General features: G+C 40.3%; 2 protein-coding genes across 5 annotated transcripts in view; one reads left to right on the top strand and one right to left on the bottom strand.

The window, feature by feature from the left end:
- The window catches only part of DOP1A (DOP1 leucine zipper like protein A), a 110,330-nt gene extending 96,096 nt beyond the window's left edge, over positions 1–14,234 (bottom strand). The window contains exon 1 of the mRNA XM_082633287.1: positions 14,181–14,234. The gene's annotated coding sequence lies outside the window, so the exon portion shown is untranslated. The remainder of the gene's footprint in view (positions 1–14,180) is intronic.
- Positions 14,235–17,000: 2,766 nt separating this feature from the next.
- The window catches only part of UBE3D (ubiquitin protein ligase E3D), a 221,342-nt gene continuing 212,479 nt past the window's right edge, over positions 17,001–25,863 (top strand). For all 4 annotated transcript variants that reach the window (XM_082633295.1, XM_082633296.1, XM_082633294.1 and 1 more), the window contains exon 1: positions 17,001–17,192. In XM_082633295.1, coding sequence (XP_082489421.1) covers positions 17,116–17,192 — 77 coding nt within the window. In that variant the 5' untranslated portion in view covers positions 17,001–17,115. The remainder of the gene's footprint in view (positions 17,193–25,863) is intronic.

Genomic DNA, 25,863 nt, shown 5'->3' with positions numbered 1-25,863 from the left:
AAACAGACTGTATTCATAATTGCTATTAAGTGCTTTAAAAAATTAAAAGATTCTCCTAAAACACCTATAAAAACTGTGCTGTATCCAATTATATTTTATATTTATAATTTACCAAATTATAAATTAGTTCAGTTTAAGCTTCAGTATTAGGCATAATTTCTTAATGTGGAAGATGTCATTCTAGCCCTTGTGAAAGGAAATCTGTTAAGTATGATACTCCCAGAGGTCTAATCTTTTAAAATTAATTAGGTGACAATCTCATGTTGAAGAAAATTCTGACAAAGAGTTTTACTATATTTAGCTATATTTTCACTTTTGCTTTCAGTAAAAACTATAAAACTTAATACCTAAGATATGAAAAATCAAGAATCGCAGCATTCCCTCAGAGTGAAAAACAACAAACTTGATTTAATTTTGCTTTTTCTTTCAATAAACATATACAAAATTATACATCTGTTAAAAATAGTCTTTGAATTCTATAAAAGTGGTAACTTAAGGTTCCTTGTAGCTTTAAATTCTGTGATTTTTGTGACACATAAGCAATATGACGAAAAGTAATTTAGAAAATAGAAAAGCGTGGGCACATATTACAACTTACAATGATCCATTAATGGGTAGCTGGGAGTCTACTGTAAGCATCAGGTAGTAAATAGCTATAATAGTGAACACGAAACATATGCTCTGAGTTAAAGATAACCATCCTGCCCCAAAGCACACCAGGCAAATAAACGTTGCCCATACATTATTCAAGATGATGATAATTATAGCAACTGACTTAGGAATTAATTACTCCTTGGCAGGCACTACACTAAGCCCTTTTACACGAATTATCTCATGTAATCTTCACAACAAATCCATGAGGCAGGTATGCTCATGGGTCCACGTACATACGAATGTTTTAGTGTCTGAGGTTCCACAGAGAGAGTAAAGGGAGGAAGCTGGCAGAACTCTGGCAGGCTGACTCCTGCATCTGGTCCTAATCACTTATCTTTCTGAACTACTTTTAAATTACAGCTCTTAATTCTTCTACCTGGCACATCCTACCTCTCCTCTGTTTTTCATTTTTCAAAAACCTGTTCAGGCTATCTAGTCTTTCTTGACTCTTTACCTCCCCAGTTTTTAGACACTGTATTTTCTTTTCCTGTTGCACTTATTTCTTAAAAAAAAAAAAACTGTAATAATGTAAGTACATAATATCTCTGTTGTTCCTTCCAGACCTTGAGTTAAGCACAGGGACAAAAGCTCAACTCTGAATACCCCTACCTAGCTCACTGCTTGATATTGCAAGTGTTTAGGTTAAAGTGTGAGGCTAAATGACTATAAATTCTGATGTAAAAGGTTTTGTTTTGGTTGTTACATGTAAAACAGTGATTCTAATTTAATAAATGACTAGAGTGGAAGAGGAACCATACATAGTATTGCTACATATAATATATATAGTATGTACAAGAACTATATATAGTATGTACAATCTACTTGCCTGAGAAAACAATTCTAAACAAGTAAAAATATGCTCTCAAGTGGGATTAAATCCTAGAGAGGTGCTACAGGTTTGGGTTGTGTGCCCAAAAACAATTACAGGTGTGGCTTCCCCAAATTAATGATGCCCAGGGCTGATGAATCCTGTAGGATCTAGTTTATAAATTCTATTATTAAGCACCCAAGGGATGCTTTACAAGACCCAGTAAAGACAGGTTTTATTTTGTTTCTCTTTTGGGAAAGGGAGATATAATTCATGAGGGCTGTTAAGTACGAGGGGACAAAATAATAGTTCAGAAAATAAGTGTTTCAAAGAAGTTTCCCACATTTTCATGAAACCTATGGGCATCACTGATAATTCAATTACATATTCTAGTTTAGTCATATTTGTATTAAACATATCTATAGAAAGAAATGGTTGTGTTGATAATTTAAAACTGAGACTCTAAAACAACTAAATTTTGCCTTTGGGACTTATCATATGCCTTTTTTAAACATACCTTTTTAAAGTCTGGCATTTGTTAACATTAAAATCTGCTTGATTTCCCTATCGATGGGGATGGGAGGAGGGATGAAGCAGAAATGTCTTAGGTGGCAAGGGTAAGTCAGCCTAAGAGTAAATATCAGAATAATACACTTAAAGAAAATCTAAATTATCTAGATTCACCATGTTCTGGTTTGTTTTCAATTAGGAAGAAGCAAGAAAACAGTGCTTGTTTTTTTATACATAAGAACAGTAATGATAAAACTGAGTAGCTAGACAGAATGATTAAAAAGAAAAATGTGAAACAAGATAAAGGACAAATCTAACTTTTAGCTATCCTATCAAGTACTTTTCCAAGTTTATTTAAAACATCACTTTTCAGAAAGTATCTTTCTCAAAATAAATATGTTCATTTGTAGCTATTTTCTTCATTTAACAATGAAGAATAATGATTTTGCTTAAACTTTGAAAGAAATATTTTCTTAACTAAAATAAACTACTAGAAATAAAGTAAAAGAAGCAAAAATAATCTTTACAGTACAATTAAACCCACCATATTAAGTTAATCAATTGTTTCAAATAAAATTTCATTTTTTTAAAATTAGTACTTTAACAATAATGGTCTCAGCATTAAAAGATTAATGAACAATATACTATTAATTTTACTATTCAACTTTAAAATAAACACTGGTTGCTATACAAATTAACATAAACATACTATACTGTATATACTAAACAAATTTTTCTGTAATGTATTTAAGTTCAAGTATCTGTCAACAAATTTTATTACCTATGAAAAAATATAATTTTTTCCCAACTGAAAAAACTCCTACACAATAAGGTTTATTTTCCTTTGTGAATTTTATTGAAACTGCTCCAAAAGTATAATCATGAGGAGTAAAACATACACACATACATGCTCATTAAGACGCAGATTCAATCAACGCCTATGCATATAAAGGATAGAAGCAAAATATTACACAAGCAGGGAGGCATCAACATTTTAGCTGAGTAATTTCACATACAGGGATTTACAAAAAAGCATTCACACTGTACACAAACCATGCGTGTGGTTTGTGCACATTGGTTTGCTCAAAGCTATGAAACAATGGTGCTACATAGTAAGTAGCCTTGCAAGTGTTAAAACCCTTGATGGGTAAAGGAAAGAGACTAGAATTAATCTGAAGGACATCAGGAAACTTCACAGAGAAAAATGAGGTACTATGTACAGCAGACCTGCCTTGCTTCTTCTACATCTCTTCCAATGTTCATTCCCTCTCACGTTTTATGGTTAAGGTAAAAATAGAACAAAAGTATTAATAACACACATATGAAAGAACAAAACCTTGCTGAGGTATTATTACTCTGCAAGAGAATTAACTCTAGATACTTTGGTAAATTCTGAAGCACCTAATAGAATCAGAACCAAAATAAGGTATTGCTTGATCTTTATTCAGAGGCCCTTTACGAAAACTAGGTACCCTCCAAAGCACTGATAAAACCATCAACTGGGGCTTCCCTGGTGGCGCAGTGGTTGAGAGTCCGCCTGCCGATGCAGGGGACACGGGTTCGTGCCCCGGTCCGGGAAGATCCCACATGCCGCGGAGCGGCTGGGCCCGTGAGCCATGGCCGCTGGGTCTGCACGTCCGGAGCCTGTGCTCCGCAACGGGAGAGGCCGCAACAGTGAGAGGCCCGCGTACCGCAAAAAACCAAACCCAAACAAAAAAACCCATCAACTGTTATCATTATTATTAGACTCTCCTTACTTTCTGTTTCATAGTCACTCTACTCTGTTAAATTTCTTTAGGCTATCACTCCAATACAAGAAACCTGTCAGGCACTGCTATTATTATTCTCTGAACGTCGTCGTCTTTTTTTTTGTTTTCACTTCACTACTGAAGTAAAACAGCACCATCATCTTCCCAATCACACAAGCATGAGCTTTGGCTTTATCCCCTATTCTCATATTCAAATCTATCAACAAATTCAGCTTCTTTTTTTCTTCAGCTGAAGTTGACTGTGGTAAACAGTATCATTCAGAATGGCCTTTTAACCATGGCTCCTGAATAGTTTCCACCTGGACTATTACAATAGCCATCTATCTTTCACTGCCTTCAGCTTTCTAAGAGCCAATTAATTTTACACAGCAAAAAAGAGTTTGAGCATATAACTCCCTGCTGGAAGCTCAGGAAAATAAGTTCATACACCATGTAAAGCACTTCAGCCCAGTGCTTACTTAGCATGTCGGAAGTACTCTCATCATTGCTACAGCTGTGACATTCAATCACTTAGAAAGTATATACATGCAAGCTTTTAATCATATGATTAAAGTGTTTTCATAAACTAGACCCATTCTTTCAATCTTATAATGCATATTTCTGTTCTAGCTAAGCAAAACCTAGTGACAAAGATTCTTTGCTAGACCAAACTTTGGCCAGGGTTCTGAACCTTCTCCTGGGCCCATCTGTGCACTTTCTTATAAAATGTAGTTTTTTCAAGAACACTGCTATGTCAGTTTAACCAGAATCCTCCACCCTCAATATTTGATTACCCTCAATATCTGATCACCCTCAATATCTGATCAGGATCCTCACCCTCCAACTACTGATCATCCTGGTCTGTCTGCAGCAAGAATCCTGTTAGGTTGGTTTTAACCAGAATCCCCTCTTACTCCTGATATTTCCTCTTAAGAGTAGTTTTCCATCCACTGACCCTCAACTACTCCTTGGCTATAAAGTCCCACGTGCCCACACTGAGAGTTGAGGCGAATCTCTCTCTTCCACTGTAAAATCCCACTACAGTGGTCCCTACACCTATGATGATGATACTGAATAAGGCTGGCCTTACCATCTTAAGAAGTGTCACTGAATATTTTTTCTTTAACACTAGTCAACTGTTCAAAGACTTGCTCCCTTCCACCTCAGTGCTTTTACATATGCTATTTCTTCTCTGGATAGGCCCCATACTCCTTTTCACCACCTAAAATTTTTCTATCAAACTATATTTGAAATGCTATGCCTCTGCACAATACCTTCTGATTCAACCCCTCTGACCTGGCTCATTCTTTAAACAGTACCATTTGTCAATATTTGGAAACATGGCTTGCATTACAGGATAGTATTTAAAAATGCATATATGCCACATTTTGAAAAGTCTGTCATTTTTTCAATTGTGGTAAAAATGTGTAAAATTTACCACACTGACAACTGTTAAGTGTATAGTTTAGTGTTATTAAGTATATTCAAATTGTGCAATTAATCTCCAGAACTTTTTCATCTTGCAAAACTGAAACTCTATACCAATTAAACAACTCCTTTTCTATCAAAGATCATTTGACCATGTATACACCAGGGTTTATTTCAGGGCTTTCTATTCTATTCTGTCTTTATGCCAGTACCACACTGTTTTGATTACTACAGCTTTGTAATATGTTATAAAGTCTTTTTTAAAAAACTCCTTCTGCCTGAAACACTGAATCACAACTTAACCTGGCTAGTACCTACTCATCCTTCAGGCCTCAGATTTTACCATCTTTGGGAAGTCTCCCCTGACCTTTACATCTCCCCAACATTCACATACATACATCTTTCTGTGGACTCCAACCATACACTGTACTTCCCCTATCATAGAACTTACTTTGCTTCACTGTAATCGAACTGTGACTCCCAGGGGTGTTAATCCCTGTGACACAGTCTTTATCTATCATTTTAGCTTTCACATCCCCAGCTCCTAGCAGTGCTTGACCTACAGTAAATAACCAATAAATATTAAAAACTGAATGACAATAGAATATACTCCAGTGGTAAAAAGAATCAAGTCTAATTGATTTAGAAAATGTTCCTAAGACATATGAGGTAAAAAATCAAGGTGCAGAATACTGTTTACAGAATGCTACCATTAATATAAAAAGGGGGGACTATATATTCATATAATCAGCATACATATGATATAGCTCTGAAAGAACACACAAGACAATAGTAAAGCTGATTACTTCCTGGAGGCCAGGTGGGAACTTGGGTGGATGGGGGCCAGGGAGACGGAGCCTTTTCACTGCATACTTTTTTTTATACTTTTAAAATCACATGATTTATTTCTGGTATTAAATAAGTTTAAGTTTTTAAAGGTATATGAATGAATAGTATCCCTAAAGAAAATCAAATAGCAGCTGTGTAATATGTGGCATTTTTCCCCCTCCCTCGTCTCATAAGAAGAAAATCAAAATGAATAAAACCTGTATCTTCAGTGTTACATCTGAACCCAGTCATCCCATCATTCCCAAAGAACCATGGAGACTAAGAATTTTGTTGATAAAGTACTTGCTTTGTTCAGTAATCTTCAAGTGGCATGGTAAGTTAATCTTTGAATATCCTTTCTAAAAGCATAAGCTGTGTATAAACTGCATTTTGAGTAAATATGTACTGCTTATTACTTAGTGACATGTTCAAATACTAGCCTTACAAGATGTGGTAGCTAGCTTCCAAGATGGCCTCCGATGATCCTCAAGCTCTTGTGTAGTCTCCTTCTGAAATTACTGCTGGCCTATGTGAACAATAAACAGAATACTGCCGAAGTGAAAACCAGGCCGTAAAAGACATTGTGGTTTCCACCCTGATGTCTCTTGGATCTCTTATTCTAGGGCAAGCTAGCCTTTATGCCAAAAGGACATTCAAGCAGCCCTGCGGGGAGGCCCCTGTGGGAGGAACTGAGACCTCCCTTCAACAAACAGAAAGAACTTCCCAGTAGGTGAGTGAGCCACTTGGGAAGGGGGTTCTCCAATCCCAATTAAATCTCGAGATGACTGCAACCTCACAAAATCTCAAGCCAGAAGCTCAGAGACAAATGGCTCCCCAATCCCTCCTGAGATTTATATTGTTGTTTCAAGTCATTACATTTTGAGATAATGTTACGTAGCAAAAGAAAACTAAAAAGTTTATTCTCAAATAATATATTCCTTTTTAAACCACACCTCTATTATAACTTAAAAGCTGTAATTTAAAAAGTAGTTAACAGATCACGTAAAATTGGCAGCTTCAAATTATAGAATCAGGTAGGCTTGGAGCAAAGAGTTTTGAAGACAGCCTTCCAGTAAAATGCCAGTTGCCATTAAAAAAAAAAGATAAGTAATTCTGCTGGAACCCCTCATTCAGGCTCAAGGGTGAAATCCTGATTAACTGGTGTAACACCTATGAAACTGGTGGTATACAGTATGGAAGTCATTTAAATATTTATTCTTCTTTGAAAATGACAGACAACTTTAAAGCAAGTACCATATTTTCATTTTTTCCTCAGGAGAAAAACCTCTGTCAAGGAAACTTTACAATTGTTTAACCTCAACATTGTTAATGTTGTTAAATTGATCATACTACCCAAGGCAGTCTACAGATTCAATGCAATCCCTATCAAAATACCAATGGCATTTTTTTACAGAACTAGGACAATTTTAAAATTTTTATGGAAACACAGAAGACCCCAAATAGCCAAAACAATCTTGAGAAAGAAAAACGGTGCTGGAGGAATCAGACTCCCTGACTTCAGACTATACTACAAAGCTACAGTCATCAAAACAGTATGCTATGGTAGAAAAAACAAATAGATCAATGGAACAGAATAGAGCACCCAGAAATAAACCTATGCACCTATGGTCAGTTATTTGATGAAAAAGGAGGCAAGAATGTACACTGGAGAAAAGATGGTCTCTTCAATAAGTGGTGCTGGGAAAACTGGACCACTACATGTAAAAGAATGAAATTAGAACATTCTCTAACACCATATACAAAATAAACTCAAAATGGATTAAAGACCTAAATGTAAGGCCAGACACTATAAAACTCCTAGAGGAAAACATAGGCAGAACACTCTTTGACATAAATCGTACCAATTTTTTTTTGGATCTGTCTCTAAAGCAAAGGAAATAAAAATAAAAATAAAAAAATGGGACCTAATCAAACTTAAAAGCTTTTGCACAGCAAAGGAAATCATCCACAAAACAAAAAGACAATCTACTGAATGTGAGAAAATATTTGCAAATGTTATGACTGATAAGAGGTTAATATCCAACGTATATAAACAGCTCATACAACTCAACATCAAAAAAAACAAAAACCTGATTTAAAAATGGGCAGAAGAACTAAACACACATTTTTCCAAAGAAGAAATGCAGATGGCCAACAGGAACATGAAAAGATGCTCACCATTGCTAATCATCAGGGAAATGCAAATCAAAACCACAATGAGATATCACCTCACACCTGTCAGAATGGCTATCACCAAAAAGAACACAAATAGAGGCTTTCCTGGTGGCGCAGTGGTTAAGAATCCACCTGCCAATGCAGGGGACACGGGTTCGAGCACTGGTCCAGGAAGATCCCACATGCTGTGGAGCAACTAAGCCCGTGTGCCACAACTACTGAGCCTTCACTCTAGAGCCCATGAGCCACAACTACTGAAGCCCGCGTGCCTAGAGCCCGTGCTCAGCAACAAGAGAAGCTACTGCAGTGAGAAGCCCGCGCACCGCAACGAAGAGCAGCCCACACTCACCAAAACTAGAGAAAGCCCACATGCAGCAATGAAGACCCAATGCAGCCAAAAAAAAAAAAAAAAAAAGAACACAAATAACAAATATTGGTGAGGATGTGGAGAAAAGAGAACACTTTTACACTGTTGGCGGGAGTGTAAATTGGTGCAGCCACTATGAAAAACAGTATGGAGGTTTCTCAAAAAACTAAAAATAGAACCAGCAATATTATAAAAATATGATCCAGCAATTCCACTCCTGGGTATATATCTGAGGAAAAACCCCACTAACTGGAAAAGATACATGTACCCCAATGTTCAGAACAGCATTATTTATAATTGCCAAGATATGAAAGCAACCTAAGTGTTCATCAACAGATGAATGGTTAAAGAAGATGTGGTACATGTATGGAACACAATGGAATACTCAGTCATAAAAAGAGAATGAAATTTTGCAATTTGCAGCAACATGAATGGACCTGGAGGGCATTATGCTAAGTGAAATAAGTCAGAGAAAGACAAATACTGTATGATATCACTTATATGTGGAATCTAAAAAGTACAACAAACTAGTGAATATGACAAAAAAGAAGCAGACTCACAGATACAGAGAACAAACTAGAGGTTACCAGTGGGGACAGGGCAGGGGGAGGGACAACAGGGGTGGGGGATTAAGAGGTACAAACTATTATGTATGGAATAATATACAAGGATATATTGTACAACACGGGGACTACAGCCAATATCTTATAATGACTATAAGTGGAGTATAACTTAAAATTGTGAATCACTATATTGTACACCTGTAACTTATAGAATATTGTACATCAATATTCAATAAAAAAACAATTAGAAATGCAAAAAAAACTGAGACACACTGTAAGACATGTAAGTGTATATGAGAAGCCACTGCACCAAGTGATGACTCTTCATCATGTTGAAGATAAGCAAAAAGTATAACTACAGAATGGGATGGCATTTATGGTATATAATATAAAAAATTCCAGCTATCTGGAAAATTTGATTGATCACAATAACGCATATACTAAGGGTTTTGGGTGGCTGATACTTTACTGTATTTTTTCATAAAATAACAGCACAAGCAAAAGCAACTGGAAATGTAGGGCTATTTATATGTATAATGCAAAGGACTAAGCCTGCTATGCTTTTATAGTTTTTCGGATTACAGTCAGCTGTCACTTTTAAATGATATGAATTTATTTGCACTGCTTCTATAATGCTGCTTTATTTTATAGTACAGACACAGGAAAGAAACTACTTGCTTGGGTGAAGGTTTTTTTTTGAAATAAAAACTATTCATCCAAAGGGCTCTTGTCTTATTTCCAAACTGAGGTTACATCCCAGAACTTTAGATTACCTAGTATTACCACTCAGGTAAAGTAGTTTTTGGAAAATGGTAGCACCAAACTAAATGGTCTATTTACCTAAACTCTTTGTTCATAAACACGAAACAATGGCAATTTAAACACTAAGTGCATAATATAGATATATACCAGTAAATAACGTCAGCAAGTTGAGATACAGAGTATATTTTATAGAACAAGAGTAGGGAATTTATTTTCTTTCCTGTTCATATAAAACTCCATTAAGAGAGGAGAATTTTTCATTACCTCAGAAGAAAAAAGCCTAGAAATGTCTTCTGCAAGATGGAAATAAAAATATGCAGCTCAAACTTGAGAATTGATGAGAGGAAGAAGTTGAGGAGATTATCAGACTCTTTTAAGTTTACTACCTCATCTACTCTTATAGGAGCTTTGCCAGATAAACATATTATTAACATTTCATCACTCCTGAATCAACAGTCATCACTTTGTCATATCAAAGGCTTTAACTGGTTTTAAATTTAGGTTTATTTCTCTACAGTCAAACGTTTATCTTAAAGCTAATGTACCATAATAACAAAAAGATGTTTTATTTGTAAAAGTAATTACTAATATTAAAAACATTTTTGAAGAAAATAGACATTTACGATTCAATAATGATCCTATTTAACTTTAAAAATGCAATACAAAGATGAAACTTAGTACACCTTTTAATTTGCAATTGAGGCTTTATTTCCCAGTTCTTTCACAGATAAAATTCTAAGGAATTCTCAGGCCCTGATTAAGCCAGTATCTCCCAAATTTTGACCACCAATCAGATGGGAGAAGATTTTATGGGGCCCAAGGACAGGGCTAAGTGTCACTGAATCAAGCGAGGAAGTTCTTCTCCCTTCATTCTCTTTCAATTCCTCTGACTACAACAGGAAATCTCAGATACCTGCTTTTTATTTATGGTGGTTACTTCAAGTTTCCTTTAAAATTATGTTAATAATTACATTGATAAATATGAAGAAAGTAAGTATACAGGAAGTATGCAGATATGGCCAAAATTCTGAAGATGATACAAGAATGACTTAGTCAAGTTTGAGAAATACTACACTTTCTATTTGGTCAACAAATATAACTGCCTACTACGAGCATGCCGTTGGTTTTGCCATCATGAAGGACAAAAAAAGTGTTCAAAGAAATGTAAACAGGAAAGTCAGAAAAGAAGGTAATAACTTCAAAATGAGGTAATTAAAGGATTCACAGACAAGGTGGCATTTAAGCTAGAACTTAACAGGTATGATTTAGACATGCAGAGACAGGGAGAACATTCAAAGAGAACAAAAGCATAACAATACAGGCCTGAGTGGTGTGTGACATGTTCTAAATCTTGACTGTGGTGGTGGGTACATGGGTGTGTATATAATGTACACATAGGGGCTTCCCTGGTGGCTCAGTGGTTGAGAGTCCGCCTGCCAATTCAGGGGACACAGGTTCGTGCCCCGGTCCGGGAGGATCCCACATGCCGCGGAGCGGCTGGGCCCGTGAGCCATGGCCGCTGGGCCTGCGCGTCCGGAGCCTGTGCTCCGCAGCGGGAGAGGCCACAACAGTGAGAGGCCCGCGTACCGCCAAAAAAAAAAAAAAAAAAAAAGTACTTATTTGCATATAATAAATTTTCAACAAAAGCTGTTAGCTATTACACAAAAATCGCAGCTCCATACTTCTACTTAATAGTTTCATTTCAGGGACAGAACTTACCTGAATTAAGGCTTACCTATTATAATTAAATGTACTGTTCCCCACCCCCTCAAAGGAGCACATTAACAGTACTCACCCCTAACAAAGTAACAAAGAATAAACAGAAGTAGCCACACAGGTTGTGTGCTACTGACACCTGACGGAATTTAGCAAAATGATTTGAGATTGTATTCAACACAGACCTTGTTTGTAAGCAGTTTACAAATAACTGCCTTAATATTTACATTTTAACCTTTAACTCTTTTTTTTTTTTTTTCCCCGGTATGCGGGGCTCTCACTGTTGTGGCCTCTCCCGTTGCGGAGCACAGGCTCCGGACGTGCAGGCTCAGCGGCCATGGCTCACGGGCCCAGCCACTCCGCGGCATGTGGGATCTTCCCGGACCAGGGCACGAACCCATGTCCCCTGCATCGGCAGGGAGACTCTCAACCACTGCACCACCAGGGAAGCCCCTAACCTTTAACTCTTTTCAATGATCTAAGCTCTTAAAATTATTTAGTTATTAAGTACATTTCAAGTGGCTTTTATCACATTTCATAGGTTAAGAATTCATGACTAGAAAGTGGAATCACTGTAAAACAACAATGCAATTATCAACAAGTCTTTACTTTTGGAACTTTATAATGCCATTCTTAATAAAATCAATAACTTGACCATAAAATCAAATTCCAAACTTGAATTAATTAGTTATAGAAAAGCATCAAGAGACCAGAAAAAAGATGATACTCTTCCACCATACATTAAAGCATTAAGGTTCACAGAAACCTATGTGAATCCTCAATATCCTACTAAGGCACATATAAGCCTTTTGGTCTAGTGAGTTGCCACTAGATCTTCATGGTCCACCAAGCTTAAGCTGAACACCATAGAAACATATAATGTAGGGAATTTTAGAGCTGAAAGGGGACTCAGCTCAACTACAGTAATTTTCAAATTGGTATTCTATGTAATTATACCCTAGGAGACGTTAATAGCTTGGCCATGAGAAAATGTGCTCTCTGGACAGGTAAGTTTAGGAAATGCTTGGATAACCTTCCCCGGGAAGCTTACACCCTGGAGGCGTATGTGCGTATTAGTACAGTAGTAAAGGTTTTGAGAAGTCTTGCAGTTAAAAGTAAATCAGAAGTTAAGCCTGATGTAAACCAATGTGCTCCCAAATTATTTGCCATGGAACACTGTTTTGGGGCAGTAAGAGTATTAATGGATTCAGAACAGTGTTCAGGGGAAACAGTTTGGAAAAATGTGAACCTATGAAATTCCCTTAAACCGATGACAAATCTGAGGCCTAGAGAGATCACACCTGGTCATCAGGAGAACAGAGGACTTGAATGAAATCTCTCCTTCCCAGGCAAGAGTTCTTTCCACTAGTTTCACTATTAAATAGGACTCCTTTGACTGCATATAGTCAAACATTTAATTAACAACATTTACTTTACATTTAACATTTTGGTTATGGTGTTACATTTCCAGGCTTGTGTATTAACTTAGATGTTTTTAATTCTTTGAGTCTCGGGTTCCTGATAATCAGGGTCACCTGGAGATCTATTGTTTGGTAATTCTGGGTAATAATTTAGTTCAGGGTGGCTGAAAGTGATCACTTTAAAATAAAGCATTTGTACTACAACTGGTTTTAATTTACTCTTGTTATAACTTCTGTCAACTCAACAAAATCACTGTTGTTTATCAGGTGGAGAGTTACTTACAACATAAAGCTAACATATGTTATCCACAGTAAAATGCGAGACCTTAGCTTATGTCTACATCAAGACAGCCAACAACATCGAAATTGAAGGATTTTGTCTTTCTATAGTTCGGGGTTGATTTCTCAGGCAAAAACTTAGTTTCCTATCTTTTTTGTAATCACAAAAAAAGTTTTGATTGCTTTAACTGCAATCTCCAAATCAGATTTTTCCAATCTTTATATTTCTCAAACTCCACAGAACTCTAAGAAAGTGTAAGAATAATCAAAACACAAATTACTTAGCTTTAAAAAAAGTAGTTGTGTGCCACTCCCCTTCCCCCTCCGAGAATGGAAAGCGACTATTGTTATGTTGCAACTTTAAAAGTCTCGGGAATCAAAGGTAATGATTGTTAACAACTTCCTTATAACTGATCTGACTTCCTCTAATAAACTTCTACACTCCTTTACAACCCCCCGCATGTAATATGAACCAGGGCGGGCATTTGTATCTCCTCAATCCTAAACCAACCCCCCAGATGCATGAGGCCGCACGAAGCCTCGATTCCGCCAACACAGAAGTGCATCCGCGCGCTCTCATCGCACAGGTGCGACTTCCACCCCAACCTCGCGCACCGCGCGGCCCCTGCGCAGGAGGCTCGGCCCGGTCACCCGACGCCCCGGCCCCGCCGGCCCCGGCCTTCCTCGCGGCGCCGCCGCCCGGCCCCTGCCCGCCGGTCCCCGCGCAGCTCCCGCCTCCACGGAAACCAGAGGGCGGCCGGCCGGCTTCGCGAGTTCAGGCGGGGCCGGGGCAGCAACATCCCCCAACCCATTAGCCGACCCGCGGGGCGTCCCGGTGGCTCGGGAACGAGCCGGGCCAAGCAGGCCGCTCGGGGCCGGCTGCCGGCCTCGCGACCGCGCTGGGGGCGGAGACGCTGTTACCTGCCGGGTCTCGGCCGCTCCCTGCCGGCGCCGCTCTCCTGGCAACCGCGGCAGCGACACGGAGGCCAGGAGCCGGAGGGCCTAGTGACAGCTCCCGGCGTGCACCGCGCTCGCGCCCACGCTGGCGTCGACGTCCTCGGCCCTCGATCCCCGCCCCCGGTCCGCTCCTTGCCTCCCGGCGCTAGCTGTAGCCACAGCGCCCTCAAGCGGACTGTCGGGGAAGCGGCCCATCACCATCAATTGAGGGAGTGGACCTGGAAAGGGGTGTAGCAGGGAGTGGACGCGCCAGCCCCATCATGATGGGTGGAGAGATGGAAGGGATGCTAGGAGTTGAAAATAGCTTTTAAATATTATTTAAGTATTTGTTTAAATTGTTTAACTAATTGTTTAATTCCTCAATATTAAGGAACCCCAAGCACAGAGAGGTTAAAAGATTTGTGAAGTTAGGAGACAAATAGTTGTTATCACATTAGGAGATATTTTCATTCTAGAACCCTAGAATCATGTTGTTACAAGAATTGCACCCTTTTGCCTAAAATGTAGGGTGAAAAAAATGGTTGATTTCTTTTGCGAATGTGAAATACATGAATACATGAAATATAACAATTCTTAAAAATAATGAAACATCAATTATGAAGAGCATGCTGTGTTAAGAATGGTATGTAGGGAGTTCCCTGGTGGTCCAGTGGTTAGGACTGCACGCTTCCACTGCCGTGGCCCACAATCAATCCCTGGTCGGGGAACTAAGATCTCGCAAGACGAGTGGCCCACAAAGAAAAAAAAAAAGTTATATTTCAATATAATGTGTCAGTATTTAGGCACTTAATAACTTTGAGAATTAAAGGTGGAAGGCATAAGGAGTCGAAATTGTGGAGGGAAATAATCAATAAACAAATATATCATATATATTAGGAAGAAAAAAGAGTTTTATTTAAGCCAAATTGAGGACTATAGCCTGGGAGACACAGGTTGAAGAAGCACTTGAATTGTGTTCCACTGGACTACAAAATGGGGGCAGCTTATAAAGGCAAAAGGCCCCAACTTACATAAATTATTTGTCAAGAATTAGGATTGGAGCCGGCAAGAAGTACGGGTGCCTGTTACGTAAGGATTGGTTGGGGTCTGAAACGGTTGCGTAGTTACAAGGGGAGACCTTGAGACTATAAGTTTGCAGCTGGCAGCTGCTAGCAGATATTGTTCTGAGAATGGCTGGTGGCGTCCTTGAGTCGGATGCAGTTAAGAAAATTTAAGTTCTCAGTAATACAAGAATGTGTCTGAAACTATGTCCACAGTGACTACCTTGGCTCCATTTGGAATGCCTGAACCACAGTTACTCCATTTTTTTTTAATGCATGTCTTCTTTAATGGTTAAAGTAGATGCACGATGCTTTTTTTTTTTTTTTTTGGCCATGCCAAGTGGCATATAGGATCTTAGTTCTGAGACCAGGGATTGAACCCACATCCCCTGCAGTGGAAGCACAGAGTCTTAACCACTGGACCGCCAGGGAAATCCTCAATGCATATTTAATAGGCCACAAATAGGCTGTTTTGGTTAGCCTAAAGTTCAAGTTAAACCTTGTATAAGCCAGAATGACTTCCCTACATCTTAATATGTGAAAATTTCTTCCATCAAAACCATCACGCTTCATCACCATTGAGATGAAACAGCAGTCAACTTAATTCTTTTAATTGTGTTACCTCCATCCATGATTTTTAATTATTCTGATGGATACAGGAGTTTGTGAGGCAAAACAATAAACTTTAAAAACACCAAATATAGATTTTAGAAAAACTGTCTTAAACTAGTATCTCTAGGGACATGGCTTTATTATTTATTGGGAAAATCTTCAAATTAATACGTTTGGTGTGTGATAATTGTGACGTTGAAATGATAAAGTAGAAAATCAATAAACATACGATTTTCTACATACAAGCAATCATTGTTTCTATTTTTTAAAGCCTCTTGTTTGAAAAGAATTTTCATTATAATAATACCATGGCCTTATATTTTAATATTTCCCCACGATAAGTACTTACATTGTATTAGATCCTTTTCTTTACTGGGTCAAACTTTCCAAAAACATCTTCTCGTAGCAATGATAGTACAACTTCCCTGAGTCAGTTTTTACTTTTGCAAAAGTGAAGAGCAGAAATGTACATATGGAGTCATTCTCATCTTCCTCTTTTCAAAAGTTATGGGAATGCTTGATCCTGTGCTTCATGATACTGGATTTAACCACACTCTCTTCTGCATAGATAACAGAAAACTTCTCACATTTTTGCAACCGTTTCCATCCTGGAGCGACTGGGTCTAAATTGAGAAGCAATGCCACGTCAGTCCCGGACATTTGTTTCCTCAGAGCTACCAAACGGCCGACTAGCGTTCATTAAAAAACAGAAAAAACAAAAAACCGACCGTAGTTCATTAAAACAAAAACAAAAAAATCCAAGATACAGTGTGTTTGGGGTGGGGAATTCAGCTCTCTGGCCTCCTGGGGACAGTGCCCGGCTATACCGACCCCGCTCCAGCATCTCCCTCTCGTCCAGTCTCCTCCCTACCCACGCTACCCAAAGCACTGCACTGGGGGTCTGACTTTGAAGGTCATTTCCAGGGAGCCAGATGCATCAGGTGGCACCGTGGGAGGACACTTCGGCGCCCCCCGCCCCCCCGCCCCCGCGCCCATCTTTCTCCGCGCTCAGACCCAAAGCCGGGATTTGAAACTGCCACGCCCCCCAGATGGAGTCCTCGTGGCGGCGCGCTCTTCTCCCGGCAGGTGGCGCTGTGGGCTGGCGGGCAGCCGACCTCCGGGTCCCGGAGGCCCGCGCCGCCCACACCGACGCCGCTGGCTGCTCCTGCTCCGGCTTGGGCCGCACGTGCAGCCCCTTTCCGGCCCTGGTGCCCAGGGTCGCCGGAGCCCCTGGCTGGGTGCCCGCCATGGCGGCGGCTGCGGCGGAGGCGCGCGTGTTCCTGGAGGTGCGGAGACGGCTGCAGAGCGCCCTGCTGATCCTGGGGTAAGGCGGGCGGTGGAGTGCGGGCTCCCAGGCGCAGCCTAGCTCGCTTTTCGGCTGCCCGGGCAGGCTCCCGCCTCCCTCGGAAGGACGGGTTTTTGAATTTCTTTTTTCCAGTTGCTTAGAGCTTCTGGATTACTCAAAGTGGAGTTACTCGCCCCCGCGCGCGCCCCCAGTCGCCCCTCGGCTGGCAATCTCAGCATCACCTGGGAACTTTTTAGAAATGCATTGTCTTAGCTCCACATCAGCACTACTGAATCAGAACTTAGATTTTAACACGTTTCCCGGGATTCAGATGCACATTAAAGTTTGAGGATACCTAATGTACCACACCGTTGACAGTGCCCTGCGTTTCCAACAAAACAGTGCAAAAAATGTTTTGATTGCCTCTTTGGAATCCTCGTTGTAAGAAATCTGTTCCAATGTGAGAGCTTCCTGTTTTGTAAATAAACTCCGGTGTTATTTTTTCCTCCCCAAACTGTTCTCTATGCAAAGGAACGGACACACGGGTTCAGTAAACGTGTGTTCAGTGAACGACTAACCAAGGTTGCAGACTTATTGGAGCTCATTCTTTTATTCATATTGGGAGTTCCAGTGAGAAGTCTGCACGCGTTTAACTTGCTATTCATTACACAAACAAGAAACTTAGGAAAAGTGTTCTCTTGTTTTTTGGTTTGGTAGTATATGGGACCTCGACGATTCCCCTGTGACCACTGTTTCAAACAGAGTAAATTAGACGTTAAAATCCCGAACGTTTTATTACACAGCACCACTCTGAGACAGACTGATGCTTAGCCTTCTCTTTTCCTGAAACCAGCCGGATGTCTGGTGTGGCAGTTTTGGATTTGGCCTGAGAACTGGATTCAATCCTAGCTTCTTCACCAGAGTAGAATCCTTTTTTTTTTTTTTTTCCGCTACGCGGGCCTCTCACTGCTGTGGCCTCTCCCGTTGCGGAGCACAGGCTCCGGACGCGCAGGCTCAGCGGCCATGGCTCACGGGCCCAGCCGCTCCGCCGGCATGTGGGATCTTCCCGGACCGGGGCACGAACCCGTGTCCCCTGCATCGGCAGGCGGACTCTCAACCACTGCGCCACCAGGGAAGCCCCCAGAGTAGAATCCTTTAATTTGAATGTTTTCAATTGTAAAATGGGGACGATGTTTATTACTCTTCTTTCTCTCTTTCTCCCCTGCGTCCTCCCCCGCCCTTTCTCAAATCATGAGTTCAAATAAGTGTTGCACGTCCAACTCAAATTCACCTTGTAAGGTTATTCGGAGCCCACACCTTACACAAAGCGAAACAAGACAACCTCCCTCCTTTCTCTCGTCAAAGGGGCCCTTCATGGTTCCCCTGGATAACTCTCCCTTCTTTCAGCAAGTTAAGAAACCTAACTTTGCTGGACTCCTGTTTTGTCCCTGGTGGTCTTTGGCTGTTGAGCTTCATCACCAGTCAATTTCCCCAACCCTAAAAGCAGCCACTGTTCTGATTTCATTCAACAACGATTAGCTTGCCAGTTCTTGAACTATGTATAAATGGAGTCATACAATATGTACTTGTTTGTTTCTGGCTGCTTTCCTTCAACAGTGTTTGCGAGATTCATGTTTCATCTATGTCATTGCATATATCAATAGACCATTCTTCTTTTCCTGCTGAGTGGTTTTCCACTGTATGAATATACGACAATCCATTTATCCATTCATCTATTGCTGGATATTTTGTGTGTTTCTAGAGCTTGCTTGTTATGAATAAAGCTTCCATACATTTTTGTGTTTTTTGGCCACACTGTGTGGCCTGCTGGATCTTAGTTCCCCCACCGGGGATTGAGCCCGGAGCCCTCGGCAGTGAGAGCGTGGAGTCCTAACCACTGGACTGCCAGGGAATTCCCAAAGCTGCCATACATTTTTGTGTAAGTATTTTTGCTGGGTCATAGGGTAGACGGGGGCTTTACTTTATGAGAAACCATTGAACAGTTCTCCAAAGTGATTGTACCAGTTTACAGTCTAACCAGAAAAAAAATGAATTCTAATGGCTTCACATTCTCGTTTGCATTTAGTGTTGTCAGTCTTCGATTTAGCTATTCTGATGGTATAAAGTAGTATCTCATTGTCATTTTAATTTGTATTTCCCTGATTAATAATGTTGAGTACCTTTTCATTTGCTTTTTGGTCATTCCTATATGTTCCTTTGTCAAGTGTCTTCTAATATCAAGTTGTTTGTCTTATTGTTGAATTTAAATAGTTTTTTATATAGTCTGGAAACAAGACCTTTTTCATTTATGCCTGTGAGTATGTGAATATTTTCTCCCAATCTGTAACTTTTCATTTTCTTAGTTGTGTCTTTTGATGAACAGAAAATCTTAATTATTATGAAATCCAGTTTACTGCATTTTTTTCTTTAATGATTAGTGTTTTTTGTGTCCTTAAGAAATCTTTGCCTACCTCCAGCTTGTGAGATTTTTTTCCTATGCTTATTTTCTAGGAGTTACATAGTTTTAGCTTTTACATTTAGGTCTGTGGTTATGTCAAATTAGTTTTTGTATTTGGCATGAGGTAGGGGTCAAAGTTCATTGCTTTTCTATAAGGATGCCCAGTTGTTCCATCACCATTAGTTAAAAGGCTGTCATTTCTTCCACTGATAAAACTCAATGTCTTTGTCGGAAATCAGCTGACTATATTGTTTGCATGGTATGCCTTTTTCTACCCTTTTACTCTCAACTTGTGTCTTTATATGTAAAATTTTAAAAGCATGTACTGGGCGGAGTTTTTAAAAATCCATTCTGACAATCTCTGCATTTTAATTAGAATTTTTAGTCTATTTGCAGTTAATGTAAATGATATGATTTTTATTCTTTCCCTAATAAAAGAACTGCTTCTAGCATTTCATCATTGGGTGTGATGATGTTGACTTTTGGCGAATCTGTTTGGTAGACTGCATAGTTCCTTTCTTTTTGTTTTAATAAATTTATTTATTTATTTTTGGCTGCGTTGGGTCTTCGTTGCTGCGCTCAGCTTTCTCTGGTTGCAGCGAGTGGGGACTACTCTTCCCTGTGGTGTGCAGGCTTCTTACTGTGGTGGCTTCTCTTGTTGCGGAGCTCGGGCTCTAGGCGCGCGGGCTTCAGCAGTTGTGGCACGCGGGCTCAGCAGTTGTGGCTCGCGGGCTCTAGAGTGCAGGCTCAGTAGTTGTGGCGCACGGGGCCAGTTGCTCCACGGCATGTGGGATCCTCCTGGACCAGGGCTTGAACCCACGTCTCCTGCATTGGCAGGCAGACTCCTAACCACTGCGCCACCAGGGAAGTCCCATAGTTCCTTTCTATTCCTAGTTTACTAAGGGTTTTCATCATGAATAGATACTGTGTTTTCCTTAATGATTTCTACGTGTATTGTGATGGTCATATTTTTTCCTTTAGTCTTTACTTCTGTGAATTGCATTAGAAACAGTCTATTTATATTAAGCCATCTTAGCATTCCTGGGATAAACCTTGGCCATTCATTTATTAAATTCACAGACGTTTACTGAGTTCCTATTCTAGGGCCCAAAACTCAGATTCTAGTGCTGGTTATATGGCTGTGAACACTAACAACAAAGCAAAGACAAAAATACTTGCTCTCATTGAGCTTACAGTCTAATGGTGGCAAGAGGTAGGCAGAAAATACACAAATATTTATATATGTTATAGTGAATAGAGATATGTACCTAGCAGAAAATAAAATAGAAAAGGGGGTAGGGAAAAAATTTCCAACCCCTTATTCTGAATGAGAAAGCAACAGTGGAGCAATAAACTGAAAGGGGTGAGGTCTGGGACTGTATTATTCCCAGTTGAAGACTGTTGCCCTGTGAGAGAACAGAAAGTATGAGGTGGTGCCTAGTTCAGAGAGATGTAGGTGGGCTGGTGGAGCACCTAGTAAAGGGTCTTGCAGTGGTGTGCTGGAAAATGTTCAATGACCTGCTCTCCAGGAAAACCAGACAGACAAGAACATTCTTCCTGATTTGCAGCACTTACTGATTCCTGTGGTGGGGATACTTTCACCATAGATGACATCAAACTACCAAAGTGAGGTCAACTGGCTTGCAAAATGCCTGGAATGTTAACAATTGCCTCTAGTATATTACTGGGTCTTAGGGACCATTGAAAGGACCTTAGCTTGGACTCAGAGTTGAGATGTGAGGTTATTAGATAGTTTTGAGCAGGGTGTGCCACCTGAAAGAATACAAGAGAATAGTGACAAAAGCCTCATATATAAAAAGTGTGGGCAATGAGGGTCTCAAACACTTTGTTTTGGAATAATTTCAAACTTGAGAGTTAGTTGCTGTCCCTCCTGAATACGTTACTGTGGATTTCCTACAAATAAAGACGTTCTCCTACAAAACCAGCATGCAACCCTCAAGATTGGGAAATGTCTTACGGCCATCTTATACTCAGACCTTATTCCAGTGTTTCCAGTTGTCTACTTAATATCTGTAATACAAAGGAATCCAGCTCAGAATCATGCATTGCATCCTCATGTTTCCTTCGTTTTTCAATCTGGAAGAGGTCCTCAGTTTCCTTGACTTTAATGATCCTGACACTTTCGAAGATTACAGCCCAGTTATTTTGTAGACTATTCCTCCATTTGGTTTTGTCTTATGTTTCCTCAAGATTACATTCAGGTTATACATCTTTGGCAGGAATATCACAAAATTGATGCTGTGTTCTCATTGCATCCTCTCAGGTGGCACATGATTTTGATTTGTTCCATTACAGTTCACGTTAACTTTGAGAACTTAAATAAGGTGGTATCTGCCAGGCTTCTCCACCATAAATTGCCCTTTTTTGGTTTGTTTGTTTGTTTTTTGCGGTACACAGGCCTCTCACTGTTGTGGCCTCTCCCGTTGCGGAGCACAGGCTCTGGACGTGCATGCCCAGCGGCCAGCTCTGCAGCATGTGGGATCTTCCTGGACTGGGGCACGAACCCGTGTCCCCTGCATTGGCTGGCAGACTGTCAACCACTGAGCCACCAGGGAATCCTGCCCTTTTTCTTCATTATAAATAAGTGTTAATTGAGACTAAGTAAATGCCCTGTTCCTCATCATACTTTCCTTTTATTCATTTATTTATTATTATTTTAAATTGAAGTATAGTCATTCATTTATTCATATCAGTATGGACCCATAGCTCTGTTTCATTCAGTGGGTTACTTTTTTCTCAAATGACAACCAGATGGGGCCAGGGGGAGTCCCTTCAAGATGATTTCCGTGTTTTTGGTTTTTTGTTTGTTTGTTTTGACATTCTTTGATTTCTTCTTAGTTGCACAGCAAGATATGCCAGGCTCAGGCTCATCTCATTCTTTTCCTGTCCCAGCCCTGGATGTAGTTATTTTTCCAAGGAACCGAGTTTTGTTTCATTTCTGTTCATTTTGTTTTTAAGTGGAAAATGACCTTTAGAAATGAAGATCTGGGCACAGAGTGTGCTCATTACTATTGGCGTGTCACTTCTCCCAGGCCCACTAGTAGACAGAACTAGAGTGTGTGTGTATGACATATGTATTGCGTTTATGTATGCATGTATATGTGTGTGTTTGTAAATATATCATAATACACATACATATATATCTATATATATATATATTACTGTCTCTATTTATATGCATTGGAAACCTGACTTCACCCAGGTATTTTAGATTCTAGTCTACCACCATAGGATCCATTCTGGTTTTCTCCCTTTCCCTCTTTGTAGCTGTTCTCGCACAGTGAGAATCCTGGATTCCATTATCCTCATGACATGTATTTACTTGGTCTGTTCCACTCTATGCAGTTAATCTTCCGCTGGCATCCTTTGCCGCTCCCCTTCCCCCCACTCGGTGTCGACACTCTCCTCCCTTGCTTGGGCTCTGTTACGGACTGAATGTTTCTTTTCCCTCAAAATTCATGTGTTAAAGCTCTACCCCGTGATGGTATTAGGAGATAGGGCTTTGGGAGATAATTAAGTTTCAATGAGGTCATGAGTGTGGAACGACTATGATGGGATTAGTGTCCTTATGGGAAGAGACGCCAGGGCTTCCTCTCTCTACCATGTGAGGATACACTGAGAAGGCGGCCATCTGCAAGCCAGGAAGGGGGTCCTCCCCAAGAACTGCTAGCATCTTGATCTTGGACTTCCCAGCCTCCAGAACTAGGAGAAATAAATGTCTGTTGTTCAAGCCACCCATTGTGTGGTGTTTTGTTATAGGCACCTGAGCAGACTAAGACAGGCTCTGAAACTCCATGCTGAGCTGCCCCCCACCTGCTGCTCACATTTCCTCCTTTCTTCTCTTGGAACCTGACATCCTTGCTGGGTGGCCCTCCTCACCCTGCTGGGTTTCTCATATCTACCCCAGGCTTCAGTGGTTCTCCCACCCTTTCGAAGATACCTATCTTTCTTTGCCCTATGTAATTGGCTGCATTTTTCAGGAAGAGGAAGGGAGGAAAGGGTGGTATGGCAGAGGTGGGCAGGCAGGGGACTTAGGAACCCAGTGGTTCCCCTTGAGACACTTCCAAGTGCCAAATGCACAGTCTAGTTTGAAAATCACTGAAGTACCAAACTGAACAAATTGTGTATCTTTAGAGCAGTGGCTGGCAAACTACAGCCTAGGGGCCAGATCTAACCTACGGCCTGTTTTGTTACAGTCTATGAGCTAAGAATGGATTTTATATTTTTTAAAGGGTCATTAGGAAGAAAAAAAGGTAGACTATGCCTCAGAGACCATATGTGGTCTATAAAACCTGAAATGTTTACAATCTGACCTTTTATATAAAAAATTTTCTGACATCTACTTTAGAGGATTATTATTTCTTAAACATCATTTCTGAAGACTAGACTTTTGACTCAAGAGTTTGAGTCTGTCTTCCCTGGAAAAGACTCAGGTTTGTTTTGTTTTTTTAATAATTTCTTTTTTAAAATTTAATTTTTAATTTTGGGGGACTTCCCTGGCAGTCTGGTGGTCAGGACTTCACCTTCCAATGCAGGGGGTGTGGGTTTGATCCCTGGTCATTGGGAAACTAAGATCCCACATGCCTTGCTGCCAAAAAACCAAAACATAAAACAGAAGCAATATTATAACAAATTCAATAAAGACTTTAAAAATGGTCCATGTCAAAAAAATTTTTTAAAAAACAAAACTTTTGACCACGTTGCACACTTAGTTCCCTGACCAGGGATCGAACCCACGCCCTCAGCAGTGAAAGCGTGGAGTCCTAACCACTGGACCGCCAGGGAAGTCCCAAGACTCAGGTTCTTGATATTCTGTATTGCCAATTAAGTGCAGATCTATGCACTTCTAAAAGGAACTAGCCAGAAAGTAGTTTTAAAATTTTCTAAGGCAAAATAGGAGGCCTGACCAAGATTCACACCTGAACACACAGTATGACCTCTCTACTTGGATGACATGGAAGTGGATGGCCCACCTTCTGTACTTCAGTGACACTGAGTGGATGGCCTGCTCTTGCTGTCAGCACTTAAGAGGGGATCCAGGTGCTTTGCTCCTCTGGTGCAATGCTGAGCATATTTCAACTTCATAGGAGTATCATCTCTATATGTCTTCATACCCTTCTGTACGTTTGGTGCCTGGTAGACAGCAACTGTGTTTTACTCTATTGCCTGCACCAAGTGATTTGTGTTTGTCGTGGACTGGATTAGTAAGTCCTTTCATGCCAGGTATTCATACATCACTAGATTGTTTTCTTCATTATTTGTTTATTCTTAAAATCGACAAAGTTTTTTCTCCTGTACCTTTTGTTTTACGTAATCCTGGCTTATCAAAATCCTGTATATCAAATACCAATGCTTTACTCTAATTTACTGTAAGTAAAGTAAAACATTGAAATGCTGGTCTCAGAAGCAAGGATATGTCACTAACTCATCCATTCGTTATTCACATAACATTTACTTAGTGCTTGGCCTAGGATAGTCGCTGCCCCCCTCCACGTGCTTCCATAGTCCCCTATATTATGAATAAGTGCACCGTAGTTTTAATGCTCTCTTGATCATTCCTGTTTACTAGCCTGTCCCCTGCTTGGGGGTGTGGGGTGCCGAGGAAATATCTGGTTAATCATTGTATTCCCAGTACCTGGCACATGGTAGAACTCAAAAAAGGTGTGTTGAGTGAGTGAATGAATTTCGAAATCATGCTAGGATCAAGGGATGCAAAGGTGAATAAGCCACCGTCTTATGCTGCCTTGTTGAATTCTCTGGCCAAAAATACTTTGATGGGGCTTCCCTGGTGGCGCAGTGGTTGAGAGTCCGCCTGCCGATGCAGGGGACACGGGTTCGTGCCCTGGTCCGTGAAGATCCCACATGCCGCGGAGCAGCTGGGCCCGTGAGCCATGGCCGCTGAGTCTGCGTGTCCGGAGCCTGTGCTCCGCAGCGGGTGAGGCCACAACAGTGAGAGGCCCGCGTACCGGAAAAAAAAAAAAAAAAACATATATATATATATATATATATATATATATATATATATATATATATATATGCATCGTTACCATAAAAAAAGAAGAAGAAGCAAGAATGAAGAATATGTCTCTGAACTTTCATGTTACGGGGGCAGCGAAGAGTACTCTCTGACCACATCTAAACCTAGTATAGATTTAGTTTCCTTCACGATCAGTTCACTGCTGTTTTTCCACGACAGTGACTAAATTCAGGGCCCTTATTGAAGAGGAACAG

Source organism: Mesoplodon mirus, assembly GCF_964341445.2.
Source record: "Mesoplodon mirus genome assembly, chromosome: 10".
NCBI classification, from domain to species: domain Eukaryota; kingdom Metazoa; phylum Chordata; class Mammalia; order Artiodactyla; family Ziphiidae; genus Mesoplodon; species Mesoplodon mirus.
The sequence above is the reverse complement of the archived record's forward strand: the minus strand, read 5'-3'. Positions and strand labels throughout refer to the sequence as shown.